This window comes from Rhamphochromis longiceps, linkage group LG15 (genome assembly GCF_057381845.1).
Source record: "Rhamphochromis longiceps isolate RC_006_pf linkage group LG15, R_longiceps_female_GT1.1, whole genome shotgun sequence".
Classification (NCBI taxonomy): domain Eukaryota; kingdom Metazoa; phylum Chordata; class Actinopteri; order Cichliformes; family Cichlidae; genus Rhamphochromis; species Rhamphochromis longiceps.
This window is the reverse complement of record NC_140571.1, coordinates 15,188,134-15,206,948: the sequence shown is the minus strand read 5'-3', so window position 1 is coordinate 15,206,948 and position 18,815 is coordinate 15,188,134. Positions and strand designations below refer to the sequence as shown.

Here is an 18,815-nt window from a genome sequence, read left to right as displayed (position 1 = left end):
TGGGAGGGGGGTAGGTCCATGATGAAAACAGTCTACAACATAAAACAATGCTGACTGTTAGAGGGAAGCATTTAGTGCTGTTAAGAGTTGCCATCTGTTTTTCTCTACTGTTGTGTTTACTTTTTCCACTTTACACCAGGAGTCCAGTCCAATGTCCATACTGTGCTCTGTGATAAACACAGGCCGGTGTTCCAGGATCATACAGGAAAGTGTTCTTGTTTAAATAGGGCTGTGCACAACAAAAGCAAGGATAAATATTCAGTTTTCCCTACTTGGTCTTCTTATGGTCTCTTCTTTCACAAAAAACAATGAAATAATGACAAACGCTTTGGGGCAATTCTGTCTTTTTGCCCTCTTCTCCTTATTCACAGCATTAAGTAAACCATATCTCAGCTTAAACTTGAACTTTTGTACTCTTTTTCTTTTTGTCTGAAAGCTATATTTGGTGGAGTGATGAGATTAATTTGCTAAGAATTTAAAATACAACTTTATTGTGGAATCATCACATGTTCTTTAGGAAGTTTATTTGAAATGAAAAGTGGAATCATCCAATCACATGACAGCAACTCAGTGCATTTAGGCATGCTGACATTGTCAAGATGACCAGCTGAAAATCAAACTGAGCATCAGAATGGGGAAGAAAGGTGAATTAAGTAACCTTGAAAATTGTATGTTTGTTGGTGCCAGATGTGCTGATGTGAGTATTTCAGAAACTGCTGGGATTTTCCCATGCAACTATCTCTATGATTTACAGAGAAGAAAATGAGAAAATATGCTTTGAGCAGCAGTTCACTGGGTGGAACTGCCTTGTTGATGTCAAAGGTCAGAGGAGAATGGGGAGACTGCTTTGCACTGACAGGAAGGCAACAGTAACTCAAAAAAAATCACTCGTTATAACCAAAGTATGCAGAAGAGCATCTCTGAATCCACAGGACATAGAACCACGAAGCCGATGGTCTAGAGCAGCACAAGACCACACCGGATGCCCACTCTAGTCAGCTTAGAACAGGAAACTGAGTGTATAATTCACACAGGCTGAACAAAACCGGACAACAGAAGATTGGAAAAATTTTGGCTGCTTTGATCGATTTCTGCTGTGACACTTGGATGACAAGAACTCGACATAAACAACATGAAGGCATGGATCTATCCTGCCTTGCATATAGAGTTCAGGCTGCTAATGGCGTGGGCCACTTTTGGCCACTTGAGCGTCACTTAAACATCACAGCATGTAGCCGATTGTGTCCATCCCTTTATGACTACAGTGAAATTATTTTCTAATGGCTCCTTCCTGTGATAAAAGCTATTAAAGTCTGACCAAAGTGTCTAACTAAAACACTTTTCATCGCAAACGCTGTCTCGTGTTTCATCTTGTACAGCATGTCTTCAAACTGTGGTGGTGTCCAGGGTGGAAGAGAGGGACCCAAATGCAGCACACATAGGCAGACTAAAACGAAAGAGAGACATTTATTGACCCATATAAAGTCCAAATGGATAGATCCAGGGAATATCCAATATACACAAACAATACATAACAAAAACCCACAGAAATAAAACAGCTGCAAAAAAAGGAAACATGACCTGGGAATTATATTTGCATTATATTATCTGATGATTAGGCCCCTACTCATAAGATGTGGTTAGCTTTTGGGGAGTCCCATTTAACAAATGGCTATCTTGTCTATTATGTTGGAATTTGTACTTTTGATTGATTTGTGAATAAACTAAACTAAACTAAACTAAACTAAATTAAACCCTTTGACAAAAAGAAACAAAGCCAAACAAGCCAAAAAATCATACCATCTGAGGAGCATCACAGGTGGCTTATTTAATTTCATATATATAACGAATTTAAACCCTACGTGAGCTTTTACTATTACTGTTTTTCAAAGAACTTGCTTAAATACAGATCAGAATAAAGATCTCTGCTGAGAGGAGCCACCCCCTCCTCAGCAGCGGCAGCAGCAGCGCCCCTCTGTGCTGTTGTGAGTTACGTGGACACGTACGTGCGTGTTATTTACATCGTGGTGTCGGGCTGGCTGCTCGCATGTGCCGCTGCCCGTCTCCTTTGTCCTGCTTCGCAGCTTCACTGGGTGTCATGGGCTCTGCCTGCAGGGAGAGGAGCTTTGTCACTTCCCTCATCACACTGGATCCCTCGCCGCAGCAGTCCTCATCACCATCACCATCGCATCGCGAGAAGAGTCACAGCCTCTCAGTCTTCTTCGGAGGCACAATGACCGCGTTCCCGTAGGCTACACCATGCGAAGTGTGCCCACCTGAAACAGGCTGGGGATGCAGCATCCTTTGAGCCCTTCTGTTTGGGTTCCTGCTGCACTGGTTTCCTGCGGATGATGCGCGGAGGAGTTCGCGGCGTGTTTATGTCTCACTCTGCTTTGGAAAGCCCCCATCCCATCAGGAGATCCATGCTCCACCGGTCTTTGTGTTGTTGTTATTACCATGTCCCCAGCATCGGCTGCAACGGCAAGTGAAAGCGCCACCGCCACCACCACCGTCCCCGAGGAGGAGACGGAAAGCCCCCGGGAAGAGGTAAGAATTGTTTGCAGTAAATTAAGGCTTTTGAGTAGTGTGGCATGTTTAAGTGACAGGCTGCCTTTGTGCATGCTCACTGTAATAATCTCACGGTAATAATCATTTGGCTTTTTTTTTTTTTAGATTCTGATTTAAGTGTTTGCACAGCACTTAAAGCGCTTTATTTGCCTATTATACGAACCCATGCGCGCACTCGAGCGTGTGAACGCCATGATTACGCTCCTGTGTCCTCCGGGCAGGCTTCCAAAATTAGGTTTAAGAATCTATCACGGTCCAATCAGGTACACGAAAGTGTTAAAACAAAAAAACTTACTTTGCTCATATCTTTCCAGAAGATATTGAAAGTCACGCAGCATTTAAAAGACATCTTGACGTTACTAGGGCGGGGAGAAGTGAGATGTTGTATTAGGGGGGGGGAGTCTGTAAATTTCCCTTAAGGGAAAAACTAAAACAGATTTGGAAACATAAGGACTCAACAGCAGTTTTCCTGAATTAAACTATAACACCCAATTCCTCTCCTTCTTCTCCAGTCTTCCCCTACATGCACACATGCTGGGCAAGTTACATATCCATTACACAAGAGAGTCTTTTTATATAACCTAGCTGGTCTTATTATGTCAAGAGAAAGTGTCCATGACTGCGAGAGGCACTAAAGGCACCACGGCAGCCTCCTGAATGTGAAGACTGTACAGATTTGAACCTTCTTGAAACTGTTTTTCCTTTTAACAATAGCCACTTTCATATTAAAATCTATGACTCCTATGAGTGCAAACTGTAAAATTACATTAGGATATAAGCACGTAAGGTGGCGTGCTGAAGTGATTCTCAGTTGTTGCTTTCATGCAAAGGGAATTTTCACTAAATACAAAACAACACTGAAACCAAATATTAAAAAATGATACAAGAGCCTTCAGCTAACTGTACACAGAAGACTTTTAGAGCTGTTTCATACAATAACTGCCTTAAATATAAATGTAACTCACTACAATTAAAAATGGATTCTCCTTTCATATTTTAGGACCAGCGCAAGGTTTTTCTAACACATTTTTAATCAGATTGTAACATGCAGAGATGCATTTGCTTTGCAGGCACATAATCAGAACGATATCTCCTACTGCACAACTGTTCATCATTAACATCGAGCCTGTAAAATGTAACACTGGCCACAAAATGTGCCACGTAGTATTGATTGTAATTTTCGAACGTGGCCAGAATGCTGGTGAGCGAGCACTCCTCCTGCAGGAGGTTTATCTCAGTGGGGAATTTCACTGTTAATCCCTTTTGCTCTGTGGGGTGTAGCCTTGGGTTGGCAGTGTGCTTGAAGACCATGTGACCAAGGTCGGGAAGTTAATTATGATGCAAGAACATTGATTATTTATGCTCGTCTATCACTCGAAGAGCACAGAGCTGACATGTCGAGTTCAATAAATCAGCGCTGTGATAGAGCAGATGCTTTTTTTTTTTAAAATGTGGTGTTTAGAGGCGACCTATAGATCAAAATCTAGACATTTACAGTCTAATCTGAAGTGTTAGAAGTGAGGTCTGTCATGCAAATTTTTTTTGAATGAATTTAGTGATAATCTTCCCCTTCCTGGGACTTTTGAATCTCTGCCAGGTTTTGTGTGGCTGTGCTCCTGCAGGGTGTAACCAGCTCTCGAGCTCTTTGATGCAGCCGCTGGGGCTTGCTGTGCCCCGAGGAGATAAAGGATGACACCATCTAAATGCTGCCCAAGTCAGACTACAGCCTTTTTTTCTGCCTGTCTGCCTAAATGTTTTTGACTCTTTAAAATCATATCAGTTCTTTCAAGTCTTCAACTCTCACGTGACAACAGGATTTCTTTTACATTTTAATGGTAATAATGAAGGAATCGTCTGATTATAACATGCACAGAGCAAGAAATGAGCAGTTGGCTCTTGGCTCATGCATAAACTATGCAAAAGCACTTGCAACGAAGAATATTTCCTTAAATATTTTATACACATGAGCTGCTGCTCCTTAACTTTTTGCCTACAGGTATTTAGGTTGTGTTCATCAATGCCACATTAAAATGTGCCATTCATTTAAATCTTCAGGTATAGATTACTCCTTCTTATATTATTATGTTAATACCTGTGTTTGTAATCATTTTTTTCTCTTTTGCAGCAACAGCCTCAGAAACAGTCTCTGGCTAAGTCCTTGTGTCAGGAAACTCACTGGAAATGCCTGCTGCTGTCACTGCTGATGTACGGCTGTGTCGGGGTGATGGCCTGGTGCCAGGTGACAGAGGTCACACGCCTCACCTTCAATAGCGCCTACAAGGGAAACTCTATGATGTACCATGACAGTCCCTGCTCCAATGGCTACATCTACATCCCCCTGGCCTTCCTGGTCATGCTCTATGTGGTCTACCTGGTCGAATGCTGGCACTGCTACACCAGGAATGAGCTGCAGTACAAGGTTGATGTGGACAGCGTGATGGAGCGCATACAGCGCATGCAGCAGGCTACGCCTTGCATCTGGTGGAAGGCCATCAGCTATCACTATGTCAGGAGAACGCGACAGGTGACACGTTACCGTAATGGAGATGCCTACACCACTACACAGGTCTACCATGAGAGAGTAAACACCCACGTAGCCGAGGCGGAGTTTGACTACGGTAACTGCGGGGTTAAGGACATCTCGAAGAACCTGCTGGGCCTGGATGGTTTCCCCATCACCAAGCTGAGGTTCACCAAGTGCTTTAGCTTTGCCAATGTGGAGTCTGAAAACTCCTACCTGAACCAGCGGGCCAGGTTCTTTACAGAAAACGAGGGCCTTGATGATTACATGGAGGCACGTGAGGGGATGCACCTGAAGAATGTCGACTTTAAGGAGTATATGATTGCCTTTTCTGACCCTGATCACCTTCCATGGTATGCTTCCAACTCCACCTTCTGGGTAGCGGCTGCTTTCACCTTGTCCTGGCCTATGAGGGTGCTGACAGAGTATCGTACTTCCTGTGTGCACTACCATGTGGAGAAGCTGTTCGGCTTTGACTATGTGCCAGTAACGCCATCTGACGAGCGGGTGTATTGCAGACACATCCCACGGGTCAACACAATTGACAGCACAGAGCTCGAGTGGCACATCCGCTCCAACCAGCAGCTAGTGCCCAGCTACTCTGAGGCGGTTCTCATGGACCTGGCCCAGCTCTCAGGGAGCTGTAATAGCTACTCCTTATCCGGAGGCTACGGCAGCTACAGGCAGAACTGCGAACGCTGCCACCGTGCCATAAGCAGCTCCTCCATCTTCTCCCGAAGCGCCCTCAGCATCTGCAACACTGGGAGCCCCCGCATCCCGTTCAGCGCCAGCCGCTTCTCGCTGGGTCGGCTGTACGGCTCCAGGCGGAGCTGCCTGTGGAGGAGCAGCGGGAGCCTGAATGAGCAGTCGTGTCCCACAGAGAGCACGCGCTGTCTGTCAGGCCAGCAGGCCAGTGAGGAGAACCCTCCAGCCTATCAGGACGCGCTGTACTTCCCAGTGCTCATCGTGCATCGCAACGAAGGCTGCCTCAACCACGACCACCGCTCGCTGCACAGAAATGGCTCCTGTGTAGAAACTTCACTCTGATGACACGAGCTAAGGCCAAGGAAACTCTTCATACATGGACTCTTGTGTCTCTTTAACACAGAGATTTTAAAAAAAAAAAGAGCATTCTCTGAGTTACCACAACAAAGGATTTGTTAACATTTCTAAACATACTGTCACCTGACACAACAGCAATTACAACAAAGTATGTGTGTGGAATTTATCACTCAATACATCAGGGAAAAACAGACCCGATGAGACTGTTGTTTAAAATACAGCGAGGCTTTAAAGGATACTGCCAAAGTGTCATGTGCAGCCCTAAAGAGTCTGTTGAGATTCAGATAACCAATGAAAATCAAGGGCCATCCCATCCTAGTGTAAATGCCATATTTACAGATCTTAGTCACAGACAATTTACAAAGATATGAGAAACATTTCCCGGTATATGAAGCCTGAAATGGGCTTTGACTCAGCAGCAAATGAAAAAATTAAATGGATGCCAAACGAGAAATGGAACGCAAAGATAAGCAACCTTGTCAAAACACACTAACGAGACTAAGTAGTTTTGCTGAAACCAAACACCCTAACCCTCTCATGGCTCTTATCAAAGTGAAGTCAGTACAGTCGACAAATACAGAAATCTGCATGTTAACACATTTTGATCCTGGATGATTTAATGTCTCCATTCAAAGTTAATGCTCATGGAAATCCATTCAAAGAGAAAAAAACTGAAAATAAATGTGCGGATAAAACATTCAGTCAGCTGATATGTGCTTGGCTGCAATGACATTAAACTCCATGGCTCGCCAAATATAGCACAGGAGGAGTTTGAATAATTTAGCAGACGAGGGCTGAAGGACACGAGGATTTAAAACTGATTCATAAACACTTCTTTAAACTGTTCAAACTGTACATTTTGTAAAGCAGTAAAAAATACCCTCACTGCACTGCTGAGAAATCAGTGTCAACTCCGCCAGTTTAAAATCTTAAAGATCCATTTAGGTTCGTGTTGGGCAATATTTTCATTGAGCCTACCTCTTTATTTAAGTGCCTAGCATCAACCGTTACTGACAAGCACAAGCTGCAATGACTTCTCATCTCATCTCACTATCCTCCCATTAAAACAAGCAGAAGAACACATCAAGGTTATTGAAAACATAGGCAAAAATCCACAAGTTTGTAAGAATCAGACACAAAATGCTTTTCAGATTTCTTTTTCACATTACTCACACAGCCAGCCCTGTGCTGCTGCTGCTGATGCATATCAGAGAGACAGCTAGAGAGCTGGCCATCGAAAACACTCGAAATAGGCAGAGGCCTGGATTCACTACTGATAGTGTCAGATTTAATTATATAAAAGGATTACTTTAAAACACTAAAACCTACTTCCTCTCAGCTGAGTGCATGCGGTATCTGATGGGAAATTTACTTTTGCAGCCAAGAACCGAAGCGGTGTTTAATGCAAACAGTGACAAAAGCCACTCCCCGCAGCACAACCCATCGCTCAAAGTTTGATTTATTTCTTCCAGCACTCCTTAATATTTTTGGACAGTCATTTAGCCACTTGAAGGAATGGAGGTTAAGCATAGAGGACGTCCATAACGACGGATATACATGGATCATACTGCCATTACGGCCATCACTGAATACTATGAACCTCACCTGCGTTTAGACATTTGGTGTTGAGATTTGCCTTCCCGATAAAGTGATCAATCAGCCATACTCATTACATTCCATGTGTGTTGTTGTGTTTGGAGCTGTGGACTGAGACACAACCCCCTCATAACAGGCTGAGTCACGTTTAACTAACAATTTTAACCTGTTTTCACAACTCAAGGTCATCTATGCAACCTCACCCCAAACTCAGGATAGTATTCAGGTCAACGATTCTGCTTGCAACAACATCCCGATAATCACTCATGTTCTCATCTGCACATAAAGAAGGCGGAGGTGCAGATGCAAACATCTCCAGTCATTGAGTTTCACTTCTGCACTCGCTATTCATAAATCCATCACTTAGTCTGTGTGTAAAGGTCCGGTAAACTGCAACGTTTTAAAGTCGATTTTTGCTAAAATTGATTCCACCATGAAACACAAGAAAAATGCGGTATCTTAGCATGAAAAAGAGGTTATTACCAGAGAAATCTTCCACTAGAAAAAACATCTGCATTATCAAAGAAAACAAAACAACTCTTCAGAATAATACGTCTCATATTACCGCTCTAACAACTTAATGCGGTGGGTTATGAACAGCTTCAGGCTCCTGTATTCAAGATGCTAACACCAAAATCTCACCTGAAATCTTGAGATAGGGGGACATTTATGACAAGTGTTTGAAATAAATTAGTTTAATCACAGAAAAACTGAAGTGTACAAATGGCAAGTTATTATTTTAGGCTCTCTATACATCTTCAGTGGTTCCAGTGTGTATGTTAAACTATTCACAGAACAGATGTCAGTGATCTGAGCTAAAATGGCTGGGAATCAATTGAGCTAACAAGTTAATTTTTAGCCCATTCAGATTCTTTACTTATTTTGTAGCTGTGAAGGACTGGATCACAACCGAGCTCGTGCTGGTCAGAAGTCAGAGACTCAAGTGGACTTGCATGACTCAGAGGACAACACAAATAACAGCATGCAGTCTCCACAGGGCATTTAAATTTACCGAAATGTCTTTTTTGTTATGTTAATCAAAATATAGGAGGATGCACCGGATGTCAATGCTAAAGTCACTGTGCCACTCTGAAATCATCACAATCTCTCCTTCATCATCATCATCAAGCCTCTCAGGTGGCTTCACTGTGATATTCATACATAGTCCCATGTAAGAATAGAAAAATGTGTTTACCCGTGAAATGTTTACGCAGCAACAGAAACAAGCTATTTGACCGATTACAATCTGACTGAAAGTTTTAAAGCTATACACTTTTCCTCTATAGATGACTGTTAGAATAACATTTCTGCAAAGAAAGCAGCTATAGCCGTTATCATGTCTTATGAGGTAGATTAGGCTCGTACGATGATTTGTATTCTTTCACTCAATGATGCTTTGGGCCTCATCTTTTATACTTCCATAAATCTGTGGATTTTTAACATTGTAGAGCAGGATGGCTTTGTACTGTAAATAAATAGAGACAGGAGTGTAGAATGTCAGTCGATGTGGATATTGTGTGCACACATGCACACAAACACACACTTAACTGGAGCAGGGACAGATTTGATGTGTTGCTATTAAATGGAGAGAAGCAGAACAGTCCCCCTAAAAAGGCTGTTTTGGGATGGTTTTGTTTCCCTTTAAACACGTTTTTAATCATTTTAGAATACTTTTTTAAAAATACAAATGCTGTTGGTGTGATTTGACTGCTTTGGGATAAGGTATATCTAAGCATAAACATATGCTTAGTGATTACTAAGGATCTAAATATAATAAATCAGTATTCTGTCATAGATTTTTCTGCTTTTTGGCTAAATTAGTCCAGAATAACCTCTCTTCAAATGGCTCTGGAGACTGATTTGTGATTTTAGGTGTGACACCTGTGACATACACCTGATTCATGGCTATGACTGTAAATTACATCTGACTGATAATTTTGTTGCCGCCTAGTTCAAGAGTTACACTATTTACCAGTAGATTACAGGTAAAAATAAAACAATGCAAGTCTGTATGTATTCCAACACCATCACGACGTTGCCTTGATGTTACATAAGGACTGAATACCAAACATGTGTATCAAAGTAGAACAAAAAACTCAATAAACTGAAATGCTCACTAAAATATCTGGTCTATTTGTTTAAAAATACACAACAGACATGCCAGAAAGACTATGATCACTGATCTGAGGTCAACTGATGCAACCAGTGTTGCATGTTTGTCAGCCAAAGGAAACTTTTGATACTGTCAACAAGTGTAGTAAATAGAACAGAAGCAACAGTGTGCTGGTCCATCCCCTCGGTCCCAAGCTCATTGGTTCCTGTTGCTTCATAATCAAAACAGGACATATTTTTCACACTTACTCATTGTCTAAAAAGTCTCAGCTGGAAGATTTCTGGAAATGTTACTCGAACTGGAGTAAATGTGAGTTGTGATGTTGTGATCCCTCCCCCTGCTGGCTACGCAAAGTAGGTAGATCCCGATATAAACTTTGCTCAACTTGCAGGAGACTGTTTGAAACAACAACTAATGACAGCGCAGGATACCCATGATTGATACATGACCTGGTCTGCCAGCAACCAATCATCTGCTTCAATCATTATGAATTAAGTAGATATCAGACAACTCATTTGAGATAGTTTAAAGATCTTAATGACACATCATATCCTGCATTTTTCTTACGTTAGAATTAATGTAGGGCTCACTTACATCTGTTGTGTTTTAGACCAAATTTGGTTGAATTTTGCTGCATATTTTCGTTTATTGTGGTTTTAGATGAATACGTTCATCTATTGCAAAGACAGACGGCTGATAAAGATGGGTTTATATTATAAAAACCATCAGTTGGCATTCTCAGTATTCTTCTCTCTTGGGTTTGTTTCTTGTTTTCTAAACTGGTTGTTCCAAACCATTTGGTTAATGACGGAAACTCTCCGCTCTTCGATGTCTGTCAGGTGGATATTGCATTCTGTCACACTGGTGTTGTGAGACATCGCCTCCTCCAAAGCGTTCCCTCCAACCTGCACAAATGCAAACATACACACACCTAAAAGCTCTGCTGATGGCCTCAATAACCTTGAAAAACATCTCACTGCTAACCTTGCAGTTCGAAATACGGCACACTTTATAAGCTCCCCTTTGCTGCTGCTACCAGTCTTTTGCTGTTTTTTGTAAAACAGGCATTTCTATTTCTGAAACCAAGGTCAAAAATATTGATGGTACTGCATGTTGGATTTCTGCTATGTGGGTGATTTTTGATCCTCCGCAGTGTATTCCAGTCAGAGATACAATATGCAGTTAAAATCCGAAGAAGAGAGAGCATGAGAAGGGGGAATTCAGATCTACCTCTCTTGGGGAAACAACACTTACTCAGTTTTCCATTATTACATGTTTTCCCACACATATCTATGAATAATTGAAAATCCTAGTACTTTACAGCTGCTCTGTTGACTTCACTATGCTGTGTCTGCACAGGCGTTAGCATGCTTTGAGAGTTTTTCAAAATGAACCAGCATTCCAAAGCTGACAAATTTAACAAGAAGAAGTAATAAGTGGTTACAGTGAAACCATAACTTAAAATAACAGTTTCACTCTTCCTCTCTGTCAGTTAATTTTTGACAGTTTTTAATCTGCATGGCTTTCGGGATAACAGCAAACCTATCTATCTATCTATCTATCTATCTATCTATCTATCTATCTATCTATCTATCTATCTATCTATCTATCTATCTATTATTATTATTAATAATAATAATAATAATATCTTTGCAACTACAAATTATTTTCTTTCTTTTTTTTTAAATCAATTATCAGTTTTATTAACTTATTGATATACTGTTTATGAGCCATGTTGACTAAATTAAAATAGGTTCTTTGGTCTAAACAGCAGTCAAAACTAATTAAAGAAGAAATAATATCACAGAATAAAAAAACGCATACACTTTAGTAGCTCGGACAGATGGATGTTTTCAACGCTATCCTTAATTGTTGCTGAGTAAAGTTCTAATAAATGAATAATCAGTTAATTATCAGTTAATTATTTTACACATGAAATTACATGAAAAGATATGATGTGGTCTTTACAAGCCTACGATGGCAATAGCCTCCTACATGGCATAGAGGACCTAGAGGGCGAGATGAAGAGAAGGGCACTATGCAAATAAAATCATTTTGCATCTACTTCTAGACAATAAGAAGAAATGTATCAACTGAATGTCTGAATTTAAAGGAAACTATTCAAATGTCTTACTTCTTATGCAAAGACGCCCAATTTGTCCATAAAATGTTATGTTTGTTAATGGTCTTTTAAGGATTCACTTTCTTGGTGGCACTTGCTTCCAGATTCAAAATACAACGTAGTTAAATCAAAAGAGAAACTTGGATGTGCATGTGAAAAGAAGGAAAGTTTTGAAGTCTAACCTTGAAATTAAAGAGTGTGTCTGTCGCCTGATACACTATATTGCCAAGTCTTCAAGATATGAAGGGGCATGGTCATTCAGGACTTTGTATGTAATTTGTATGTGCGGACAAGGATTTTAAATTCACTTCTGGATTGAATTAACTAACAAGGCAGAAACACAATCTTTCTATTCCTGTTAGTGCTTTCTTGAATATAGGGCTGTAGGGTTTTAATGTAGATTTTATCTTTGTCAACGCAAATTTCATAGGATGGTTAGGGTGCGGAATTTATACATTTTGGATAAAATGTATTCTGCAGTCCGGAGGAATGCAATCCGTTTTCTTTCAATAATAAAACAGCCACATAATAAGGAATTACAATAGACTTCTTTTTCAGCATCTTTCTGAGACAGCATGTTTCTAATTTTAGCAGTTTTCCTTGCTGCGAAAAGTAGACTTATTTCTCTCTTACCTCACCCAGTGTGTTGCAGGAGAGATTGATGCTCTTCAGGGTGTTATTCTGTGCTAACATACTAGACAGGGAAAGCACAGTAAGCCAAGTTACCCCATTGGCTCCCAGTTGCAGGTGAAGTAGGGTTTTGTTGTTCAACAAGGCCTTACAAATAGCCTGACCACCCTCATCCTTCAGACGGTTCAGACATAGATTGAGGGACACAAGAGTTGTGTTCTTGGACAAGGCATGAGCTATAGCCTTGGCCCCAGGGCCGCCAATATTGTTGTCATACAGGTTAAGGATCTCCAGCTTGCTCTTTGTGAGCAATTTGCCGATGGCTCTGGCTCCACTGTCTCCAATCACGTTGTGAGAAAAATCTAGAGTGCGCAGGGAGGGGTGGTCTAAAAGGTACTTCACCAACAAACGACACTTTTTATCTTCAAGGTGGCTTAGATGGAGCCTAAAGAGCTGAGGAAACAGTAAGAACCTGTGATGGGTCTTTCCAAGCAACACACAAAAAATAACATGCTTACACATCGAAAAATTAATCAGGACACCCTCAGAATATGCTTGCCTTCATTTTTAGTGCTACAGGCTCTCAAAGTACAAAGTGGATGCTGGAAATTTGGCACTTTTTAGATCGGATTAAAATTTATTTTTTGGGGGGGATGTACCATCATAGCATTGTGTTTCTGTTGGATAAGTAGAAGAAAAACGGATGGAATAGATGTTCGGATAGACTTAAAAACTGACTATCCATACATACATCCATACATAAAAACAGTTAAAAACTATAATAAGATCAAATTTTTATCAGCTTTTTTGTTCAGCAAAATTTCTTCTATAATCAACTTTGAGCATCAGTATTGGAATATGAAATAGATAGAACTTGGTTATTCAGTCAGAAGAGTAGCAGCTCTGAGTAGAGCTGCTACTCTTCCACATTGAAAGTCCAGGTCAGGGGCTTCTGGCATCTGATTAGGATACCTAATGGATGCAGGTAAGGTATTTAGGTGTGCACTAGTAGAAGAAGGTGCCAGGGCAGACCCATTACTCACATGAGAGATTACATCTCTTGGCCTGCTTAAGAATGCCTTGGTGTCCGCCCAGATGAGCTCTGAGCGTCTCTGCTAAGACTTCTGCCCCCCGCAGCCAGAACCCAGATAAAAATTAATGGATAGATTGCAAGTATTAAAATATTACAATATTACACAAAATACATTTTTGCATTTTTTTCTGCAGAACTCTTGACATATCCTTTGATGTTGATGCTCAAAGTTGGTCACAGAAAAACAACTGCAATGAGCAACAAGTAGATTTTGACTCCTGAGTGCAACACTTGTCCTGGGTTTTAAAACTGATATTTTGCTGTAGCTTTTTGAGCTTTTTTGTTCCAAAAATATCCTGCAGCTATCCTGCAGCATCAAAATGCTGGAAAACAAAATAAGGTGCCAAATTTCAACCCAATCCCACTCCTGTTATTTGAGGGCTTGAAAAAACGTACATAGAATGGGGATTTATTTCTGCACGAAGCTTTTTTCACATAGGATATCTGGAATGGGTACTATGTAATTTAATGCAATACTTACCTTTAATGTCTTACAGGACTTAAGTGCCTTGGCAAGGGACTCACAGTCCCGGTTGGTCATCTCAAACATGCTCCATTCAAAGTTCATACCACATGATTTGACTTTGTACACCAAGTGCAGCTCTTCCAGGTTTGTAAGCTTGTCAAGCAAGATCCTAAAGTCAAAGTGGTCCATACCAGATTTATCATCATCATTTGCAAGTGTCAGCTCTGATGCTTGCTCCTCATCCTCCGTCTGCGGCTCCTTGACAGGTGGCAGAAGCTGAGCAATGTTTAGCTTCTTGATGTGGTCTTTACAAAGCGTGACCATGTCTAGAACTGTCTTTGGCTCTGTTATGCCTGGAACGAAAAGTTCAATGATGTTCTCCAGCTGCCTTTCAAAAAACATTCGTTTCCAGCTTTCGCCGTAATTAGAGACGTCACAAACTTTCCACTTCTGCTCACAGCATCGCTTCCAGTAAACGCCATCTGGGAAAACATTGGCTGCGAAATGCAGAGGCAGGGAAAGGGACACTCTGTTCTGAATGAAGTCCTTCTCACTGGATGTAAGCTCTTCATATATTGGCCTTTCTGCAACAGGTATACATTTTGCAATTAAGTTCCAGCTTTATTACAAGTGAGATTATAAACTTGTGGATAATAGCGATACTAAAAACCACCTTCAAAGTTGTTCACTATGCACTGGAGAGAGAGGTTTGACAAACTGGACACTGTAGCCAGTGACCAGTCTAGATATTCAGCAATGATCCTCCTCATGTTACTGCAATCTTCACTTTGGATAAGATTAGCCCTGGAGGATAAAGAGAGGCATTATAGTATAGAGATACGGCACTTAAGTGAAATGTATGGGGAAAATACAGTGCTGTATTTGGCCCCTTCCTTATTTCTAACTTTTTTTGCATATTTGTAACATTTACATATTTTGGAACATCAAACTAAGTTTAACATTAGACAAAGATAGCCTGAGTAAATACAAAATGTAGTTTTTAAATGATCATTTCATTTATTAAGGGAAAAAGCTATTTAAATCTATCTGGCCCATCACCTTACAAATAGCCTGGTGATGTGAAAAATCTAATACCTGGTTATGCAACCCTTGGAAGCAAGAACTATAATGAAGCATTTGCAGTAACTGGCAATGAGTCTTTCACATCAGTGTGGATAAATTTGGACCCTAATTTTGGATGAATATTTTCCCAAAAGTCTTGGGGATCATCAAGGTATTTTTTGGCAAACGCGAGACGAGCCTTTGTGTCGTTTTTGTTAGCGGGGGTTTTCTCCTTGGAACTCTTGGAATGAGTCGTCACTGTCCTCTTGGAGTAACTTTGCTATGGCGGCAACTCCTGGGAAGGTTCATCGCCATTCCGAGTTTTGTCTATTTGTGGATAATGGCTCTCACCGTGGTTTGTTGGAGTCCCAAAGCCTTAGAAACTGCTTTGTCATTGACTGATAGATCTCAATGACTTTGTTTCTCAACAGCTTTTTTCAACCGTGGCATGGTGTGTTACTTTTTGTGGTCTTTTAGTCTACTACAATGATCACTGCAGTGATCAGTCCTGGGTGTGAATAGAAAATTGAACTCAGCTTTCTGAAAATGTGGTTAAAATAATAATTTAACAAACGGGGTGGCAGGCAGGCCAGGTAGGTTCAAATAGCTTTCTCCCCTAAATAAAATAATAATTTATGAACTGCATCAGCTTAATTTAAATTCAGTTAACGAACTCACTTACTTTGATTACATTTTGCGATTACGTGCAGTTTTTATTTCCTAACAATGTTCGAATAAAGTTATTACAGTAATTTTACAAAATAAGTGCCAGAAGTGGACTAAAAAAATAAATAAATAAATAATGAATAATAAAAAAGAATAAGTCAATAAATAAATCACACATTTAAAGTTTCCTTCATAGACAGATATTATATTTTCAATTGTAGTTATATGGTGAGTCTAAGTAGCTCAGCTATTGGGCTATTGAGTTGCTTTTGAAGTTGGGCAGAAGTTGCTAGCTTCTGACCAATACGGTATCTTACATAGTTAGCTTAAGAGCATGTAGTCCCACCACTGTTATAGCTATCGAATAAAAACTTCTTCACGGAGCTATTTAATATTTGTTTTATGTCATTCAGTTAGATATACACAGCCTAATCCTTGTCGTATACATGCTAACATACCTGCAGTACTGGTTTAGGGTTCATCTGTTCCCATGGGAACGGAACGCAGTGAGTTTACTTTAACGTCTCTGGGAAATTTGAGTTTTTACTCTGAATGTTGACCGATACCTCGATGTACGTATAAACGTAATGTTTATACTGTTTACTGCTGTGTTTAGGAGACAAAAATAAATAAATACAAAATTTAGTAAGACACATGGAAATACGCATTTCACATGGAAATCATTTTCATTTTTGTGAGTCACCGGTTCGGGAAAACAAATTTCCGAGTTTCATGAAATGAAACAGTTTTTCTTAAATACACAAGACAGACAATGACAAGCTATAGTATTACTACTACCACTACTACTACTACTAATATTAATATTAATAATAATAACAATGAGCTGTAGAAAGAGAAGAAGAGTACAATCATAAGTTGCTTAATTTGGGAATCAAAGCTACCTGGAACAAATCGCATGTTTAAATAACATCCAGTATTTATACAACCACAGCTTTATTTTCACAGAGAAACGAGTGCTTTGTGTTTAGGTTTGCATCTGAGGAAGCAGTGATCATGCTGTGAAACACTCAGATGCCACCAAACTGCCAGATGGACCTTGGGTCTGGACCATGGGCCTTTTGGAAAAGAGCACACTGGAGTGGATCCATCTGTCTCACAAGCAACACAAAACAGGCGCAAGGCTACTGTGTAGGAGGTGAGAAATCTGTAAATACCACCTTAAGAGATTCATGGTTGTTATTAAGCAAAACATCATTTAAGGCCAAGTTATTTTACATGGATAGAGATGGAGTCACAAATTTTAGAGTCGGCTGTAGGAGCTAATTGCACTGAGAGAATGAGATGTTTGAATTTGACACCACTGTTATCACATAAGCCACAAATTACACTTAGAGCATTTTTTCATAGTCTGAAAAGCATTGTAGCATAGTAAAGACGGAACGAGAGTGTGTAGACTTGCTGCTTTGATGCAGTGGAAAGATGTAACACTTAATTTCATACATTTGTGTGAATCTTTGCTTTAAAGTGCCCGAATCAAATACCAAGTAGATGCAGGATAAATTTGTTCCTTGAATTAATCATCTGTGGACTTCATCAGCTTTCATCAGTTGTGTAACATTCAAGCATGGATGAAAGCAGGTACATGATGCTGCAATCCTGACTCTGCTCCCCATATGCTTGGGCAGAGAGAGCGTGACTGAGTAACAGTTAGATAGCTGTTACTGGCATCGTGAGGTTGCTTCCAGGAGTCGGATGGCGGCTCGGATGGAGGAACGAGAGGCTCCAACTGTAGCCCCAAGGCAGTCCATCACTGTCGTCCTCGTGTAACGCGGTCCGACAGACACACGCGTCCCTCGTACTCCGGCTTTAATGGACTGGCGTGACATCAGGCATCCACAGCACAGAAGGCAAACTCACTCTGTGGGCTGCTGTCCCAGTGCTCTCTGTGGAGTGAATCACAGTGTTCGAAGGGAGGGGTTGTCACTGCACCACATAAGAGGTGCACATGTTTACTGATCAAAGTGGCATCTCTGATGTTTTGGCATGAAGCAAACAAGAGAAATGGGAAAAACCAACCAGCTATTCAACCCTACTGTTTGCCAGAGGTATCGAATCAGAAGATGCAAAAGAAAGAATAACATGCCTGGGTACTTTTACTTTCTGGCAATGTAAGTATTTTATTTTTAAGATATAATAATAATTAATTTAAGAATGTGTGAATATTTACATTGGAATCTACCTTTTCCCCCCTAACAAATAGTGCAGCGCGGCAGGATATTTGCTTATACATCTTCCTGAATAATTGCTGTTTCTCAGGGATAATAAGTGATTTAGTTCAGGAGCATTAGATAGATGAAGTGATTATAGTGCAATTAAGACCTCAACCAAAGCCAGGCCATGGAGTTAACACAGGATCAAAGCTGTCTGTCTGCAGTCTGAGGACTGTGTGCATTAGCACCGGAGCAGCCGGTGCCATCTCTCTTTCATTTTCTTTCAGATCCCAAGGAGCTGTTGCATTAGTTACCAGGCAACAGAGCGTGTGTCTAATTACTAAAGGATAGAAGGATTTAGCAAAATAAAGTGCTTCTTTCCAAGATGGAAATCTATTTTTAAATGTGACGCCCACCGCTGGTAGATTTAGAAGTGTAACATTGTGAAGTAACTCATGATCTCATGATCTTTTTCAGATGACAGCTCTAATGGTCAAGGGGCATGATGACAATAAAGCCTTTTGGAAGTGGTGCCCTTTAAATATTGCCCTGTGCGCTTCAACAGCCCATGTAAACATTCTAATTTTAAAAAAAGAAACATAATCTCGGCAACTATGAATCATGCGAAGCTACTGAAAATTCCCACACTATGTTAAGACTTGAAGTCATTCAGTTGTTTGTTTATATGAGGCTGAAGCAGTGAGAGCTGAGGTAAACTGTGGAGTGCTGCCAGACTTTTCTGCAA

At 40.6% G+C, this 18,815-nt stretch overlaps 2 protein-coding genes across 2 annotated transcripts; one reads left to right on the top strand and one right to left on the bottom strand.

Moving 5' to 3' along the window:
* The first annotated feature begins 1,539 nt into the window (after positions 1 to 1,539).
* On the top strand, positions 1,540 to 9,823 carry tmem151ba (transmembrane protein 151Ba). The gene is made up of 2 exons (XM_085381733.1): positions 1,540 to 2,547; positions 4,694 to 9,823. Exons 1-2 carry the CDS (start codon positions 2,458 to 2,460, stop codon positions 6,134 to 6,136), a joined length of 1,533 nt encoding a protein of 510 aa, XP_085237859.1. The 5' UTR covers positions 1,540 to 2,457; the 3' UTR covers positions 6,137 to 9,823.
* Positions 9,824 to 10,585: 762 nt separating this feature from the next.
* Positions 10,586 to 16,387, bottom strand: drc5 (dynein regulatory complex subunit 5). The gene is made up of 5 exons (XM_085381734.1): positions 16,358 to 16,387; positions 14,845 to 14,975; positions 14,187 to 14,755; positions 12,616 to 13,065; positions 10,586 to 10,765 (listed from the first exon to the last, which is right to left on the bottom strand). Exons 2-5 carry the CDS (start codon positions 14,939 to 14,941, stop codon positions 10,586 to 10,588), a joined length of 1,296 nt encoding a protein of 431 aa, XP_085237860.1. The 5' UTR covers positions 14,942 to 14,975; positions 16,358 to 16,387.
* Positions 16,388 to 18,815: the final 2,428 nt, after the last annotated feature.

What these genes read in the sequence shown, in the direction of transcription:
- tmem151ba (XM_085381733.1), top strand. Translation starts at nt 2,458, where the DNA reads ATGTCCCCAGCATCGGCTGCAACGGCAAGTGAAAGCGCCACCGCCACC. An exon ending in CGGAAAGCCCCCGGGAAGAG is followed by an intron (nt 2,548 to 4,693) that starts GTAAGAATTGTT and finishes TCTCTTTTGCAG; the next exon opens with CAACAGCCTCAGAAACAGTC.
- drc5 (XM_085381734.1), bottom strand. Translation starts at nt 14,941, where the DNA reads ATGAGGAGGATCATTGCTGAATATCTAGACTGGTCACTGGCTACAGTG. An exon ending in AGTCCTGTAAGACATTAAAG is followed by an intron (nt 13,066 to 14,186) that starts GTAAGTATTGCA and finishes CTGTTTCCTCAG; the next exon opens with CTCTTTAGGCTCCATCTAAG. An exon ending in CCTGCAACACACTGGGTGAG is followed by an intron (nt 10,766 to 12,615) that starts GTAAGAGAGAAA and finishes GCATTTGTGCAG; the next exon opens with GTTGGAGGGAACGCTTTGGA.